Source organism: Phoenix dactylifera, chromosome 9 (assembly GCF_051530095.1).
Source record: "Phoenix dactylifera cultivar Ajwa chromosome 9, Ajwa_hap1_PhDact_Kaust_v1.1, whole genome shotgun sequence".
In the NCBI taxonomy this organism is placed as follows: domain Eukaryota; kingdom Viridiplantae; phylum Streptophyta; class Magnoliopsida; order Arecales; family Arecaceae; genus Phoenix; species Phoenix dactylifera.
The window spans coordinates 29447893-29452426 of record NC_143198.1 but is presented as its reverse complement, the minus strand read 5'-3'; the positions used below and the strand labels follow the sequence as shown (position 1 = coordinate 29452426).

General features: G+C 47.5%; 1 protein-coding gene across 1 annotated transcript; it reads left to right on the top strand.

Annotated features, from left to right (window-relative positions):
• Positions 1–376: 376 nt before the first annotated feature.
• LOC103722015 (GATA transcription factor 12-like) lies at positions 377–2532 on the top strand. Its single transcript, XM_008812431.6, has 2 exons — positions 377–946; positions 1584–2532. The coding sequence occupies exons 1-2, from the start codon at positions 605–607 to the stop codon at positions 2322–2324; spliced, it is 1083 nt and encodes a 360-aa protein (XP_008810653.1). The 5' UTR covers positions 377–604; the 3' UTR covers positions 2325–2532.
• The last annotated feature ends 2002 nt before the right edge of the window (positions 2533–4534 follow it).

The window sequence follows — 4534 nt, the reverse complement described above, 5'->3', positions numbered from 1 at the left end:
TTAAATTACAGATCGGTAAATGACGGAGTAAAGTCGTCTCTTCGCCGCAAATTACGGTTATGCCTACCCGAAGTTTAATTTCATTGCCGGAACTGCCCCTCTTTTATTACACCACGGTTATAAAAATGTTCTTTCTTAGTTCCCAAGCACCCGATAGAGCATTAAACCACGAAATTCGTATCGTTTAAGACAAGGACATGGTCGTCATTCTGAACTATATTCGTCTTCTGATCAACCGTCTGATTTAATCAGACGATTGGGTGTCAGACAGGGTCCTCGGAGAGCAGAAGGGCAGGGGTGTAAATTGGCGTGAATACGACGGGCGTTCGGGAAGGAGGGGGCGCAGTACATGAGGGGTTTCCTGGGAGGTAAGGATGTCCTTTTTCTTTTTCGACGGTAATATAATTTTATCTCACCCCACCTTTCACTTTATTTACTCCTCCGAATCCTTCCTTCATTTTCAGCTGTCCGCCTCTGACCTTCAAATAAACCCTAACTCCTCTCCAGCTCTCTCGCCTTCTCTCTCGTCTCTCTTCTTTCTTGTCGTCCTCTTTGATCGAAGTTTTAGAAACCCTAACCTTGATTTAGGCTTCGAGGAGATCCAATGGAGGCGCCGGAGTACCTGCATGGCGGTTACTGCAGGGCGGGAACCCCCCAATTCGCGCCAGAGAAGAAGGTCGTCGCCGGTGGCGGAGGCGGCGGGGGGGAACATTTCATGGTGGAGGACCTGCTTGACTTCTCGAACGAGGAGGATGAGGCCGGCCTGGCGGCCGGCGGGGACGACGCGGGGTTCGACGCACCGGCCGGGAACTCGACGGACTCCTCCACCGTCACCGCCGTGGACAGCTGCAGCAACTCCTTCTCCGGTTCCGACCCGCATTTCTCTGGTGACCTTGTCTGCCGGAGCTTCGCCGGCACCAGTCTCTCCGGTGGCCTCTGCGAGCCGGTAATTCCACCTCTTTCCCCTGCCCCTGCCGGCCGGAGACCGGAAGCCCTCATTTAAGCTTTTGTAATAAATTTTCCTTATTTCTGTTCATAATCCCTGTTTATTTATCCTTTTCTTCTTAAAATTTAAATTACTTAATTGTAATTCTCCAAGCAAGAGAACGAACAGATTATTTTTACAAGAAATAGCCAATTAATTAAATATTCTGATTTTTTTTTTCCCAAGTTGCTGGAGTTTATAATTACATTCGTTTTCAAAATGTCTCCTTGTTCCTTACGTCCTCCTTTTTTTTTCTGGAAAATTTCAGGTGATCAATCCTTCTCTCCATTGCCCATTTTTAAATTTCAAGTTTTCTATCCACTTCTTTTCTTAATTTATAGGAAACGGTTATCCATGAGCATTAAATGACCGGGAAAAATTTAAAATAGTGCAGTTCTCTTCTCTCTCGTCTTAATTTAATCCGGCTTTAATTCGAGAAAAATAAAAATCTCGCTGAAGTGGAAGAAGGGAAATGCAACGCCCGGCTGCAGTACCTTCGCGGAAAAGAATTCGGGGGGTTTCCGAACCGTCCAAAATGGGAACGTTAGAAGAACGCAAAGCTTCCAAATTCTAATTTTTTTACCATTTTTGTCCACAGTACGACGAATTAGCCGAGCTCGAGTGGCTCTCCAATTTCGTGGAGGAGTCCTTCTCCAGCGAAGACCTCCAGAAGCTTCAGCTCATCTCTGGAATCAAATCTTCCTCCTCCTCCTCTGAGAATCGGGCGGAGATCTCACCCCCCGTCGGCGAAGGCGCCGCCGGCCGCGACGCCCAGCCCGCCCTCTTCCGGCCAGAGGCCCCCGTCCCCGGAAAGGCGCGGAGCAAGCGGTCCCGCGCCGCCCCCTGCAGCTGGTCTTCGAGGCTTCTGGTGTTGTCTCCGACGACAACGGCGTCGTCGCCGGAGTCGGAGCTTCTCGTGCTGGCGGAAAGCTCGTACGGGAAAAAGGCCGCGGCGAAGAAGAAGGACCCGTCGGCGAGGCCAGCGGTGGCACCGGCGGCGGATGGTCGGAGGTGCCTCCACTGCGCCACCGACAAGACGCCGCAGTGGCGGACGGGGCCGATGGGGCCCAAGACGCTGTGCAACGCCTGCGGGGTCCGGTACAAGTCCGGCCGACTAGTGCCGGAGTACCGGCCGGCGGCGAGCCCAACCTTCATGCTCTCCAAGCACTCCAACTCCCACCGGAAGGTCCTCGAGCTCCGCCGCCAGAAGGAGCTCCAGCAGCAGCAACAGCTCCTCCAGGCCGGCAGCTCCGCCGTCTACGATGGAGGAGCAGACGCCGCCGGCGACGACTTCTTGATCCACCACCACCTGGGCCCCGATTTTCGGCAACTCATCTAACGGTGAACAGAGCTCGAAATATCTCAAAAAAAAAAAAAACTCATTTAGGAAGAATTTTAGTAGGGCTAACTTGGAGGAATTTCCGTAGAAACTTTTAGGCTCCTACTTATGGGTTCTGAAGCAGTTCTCTTGTGTTTGAATTCTCCTTCAATTTAATTTTTCTTTTCTTTAATTTTCTAACATTAGAAGACTAGGGAGAATTCTAGTATGTACTCCGGACTTTTTGTTTCTTAAAAAAAAAAATCAAAAAAAAAAAATGTAAAACTGGGAAGGAGGTGCTCGCATTTGCCAAGCTTAGTGTAGTTCTTTTTTTCTTCTTTATAATTTTTAGGCGTTGGATGTTTTTAAGGAGGTGGGGTGCACGAAAATTTAAGTGCCACCAAACAAGCACCAAATTAGTGCGTGCTGACCATCCGATGCAAGTGGTCATTTCAATCTATCTATAAAACTCATCTTGGGTGCCAACTTTTGAAAAGGTGGTGCTGGTACTCGCTGATCTCTAATGATCACGACCACCCGATTGGTGGATCCCATCTTCTCTGGGTTACCGGAAAGCAAATTCTGTGTTGCTAATGTTGCACGGCTTGTCCTTGGGGCCACTTATTAATCAACCAAGCCATTGGTAAGTTATAAACAGATTGGCTCTGGCTTACAGGTTAGCATGCTTGTTCAAACTGGTCATTTTATAAGTGGAAGGGCATGCTTGATATAAGATGTGGCTCTTTTACATATGCCTTGTGAAGGAAGTCAGTTTATAGTCATGACCAACCTCACTTATTGCTTCGTTGGGTTACTTGTAGAGACATTATTGAGAAGCTCATGCAGAGACATTATTGAGAAAGTGATTGAGATATTGAACTCCTTACTTCATTGTCATTTTGACTTTCTAGATTGGAAAAATAACAATCCAAGCTAAAGCACTAGATTCAAGCCTAATTTTTGAGCTGAATTCTAAGACAAATTAGAAAAGAAAAAAAGAAAAATGAGAGTAACCAATGGTCGAACAATCAAGTAAGCCTCTAAATATTGCTGGACTTGCAAAAAAGCTATGGAAGCTTAATCTTATCTCATGACATCTATTATTGCTCAAGTAGCCAAGCTGAAATATTAGCTGATTTGTTGTAGCTCATATGTTGAGTTGAACAGCCATATCTGAGCTCATCTTCAACCATGCTTAAAGAGAAGTGAGAAAAAGGGGAAAAAAGAAAAATTATTATCCTTGGGCACTCAGACAGGTCCAGTCAGCGGTTGCATCAATCAAATGGTAAGGGAATGAGGTGACCATGCACATCATGACATTCACAGCAGCACTTGGAACCTGGAAGGTGCAATGCTATATAAATGAAGCCTAATCGTATTCCTTTTCATTTCTCTGTGAGGAGACGGCATGAGCTCGGTGTAGGAGCGTATATTTGCCCAGTTATCCATCGTTTTCCGTCGTAATCCTCCCCGCAGAAACCTCCTCCCATCGCTCAATACCACGAGCCCACTCCGATATTAAATTAGAACCAAACGTAGGGCGATGGGCAACCGATGCGGGGAGCCACATGGGGAAGAGCCGGAGGAAGGATGAACACGTCAAAAAGTCCATGATATGAGTGTCCTCCTGATCCCAGACACCTTGCCCATCCATAGGTCTTTTATCTACAAGTCCAAAGAATTTTTCCAATATCCTCTCGTACCCTCCACATTATTTTAGAAAGCATATAAGCTTTAAATATTGTGAGATTTTTTATATGGTAACATACTAACATGGCGGAGGGAAACATACGTAAGGGTGGTCACATGGCTATTTACAATCCATCCATCCATCCATTGGATGATATGGTGCGGCTCACGTCTGTGGGGTTGAGCATGTGCATGGGCACTCATGAGTCCACCTTTGCTTGGCCGGATGGGCATCAACGGGCCATGTTGCTCGTCTGCTTCCATTTTACCGCTTTAGGGCTTGAGTCTTTGGACCATTCATGTGATGGACGTCGCATGTGATATGTGGGCTGGCATATCATGATTTATTGCTCAAGATTTTAATGGCAGCAGGTGGCTGTCAGCTATTTGATGTTTCGGTTTCTGATGCAAAGTTGAAAGCCACTTGGGCAGGCCTTCGACATGCCCGACTAGACTTGCAAGCTCGCTTGGTCATCCTGGAAGGCGACTCGGCCACGATTATCAGATGGATCCAGAGGGTCCGAGAGGCGCGGATGACGACC

Coding starts and splice junctions, on each gene's coding strand:
- LOC103722015 (XM_008812431.6), top strand. CDS start 605: ATGGAGGCGCCGGAGTACCTGCATGGCGGTTACTGCAGGGCGGGAACC. Junction 947..1,583: donor CCGGTGGCCTCTGCGAGCCG/GTAATTCCACCT, acceptor TTTTGTCCACAG/TACGACGAATTAGCCGAGCT.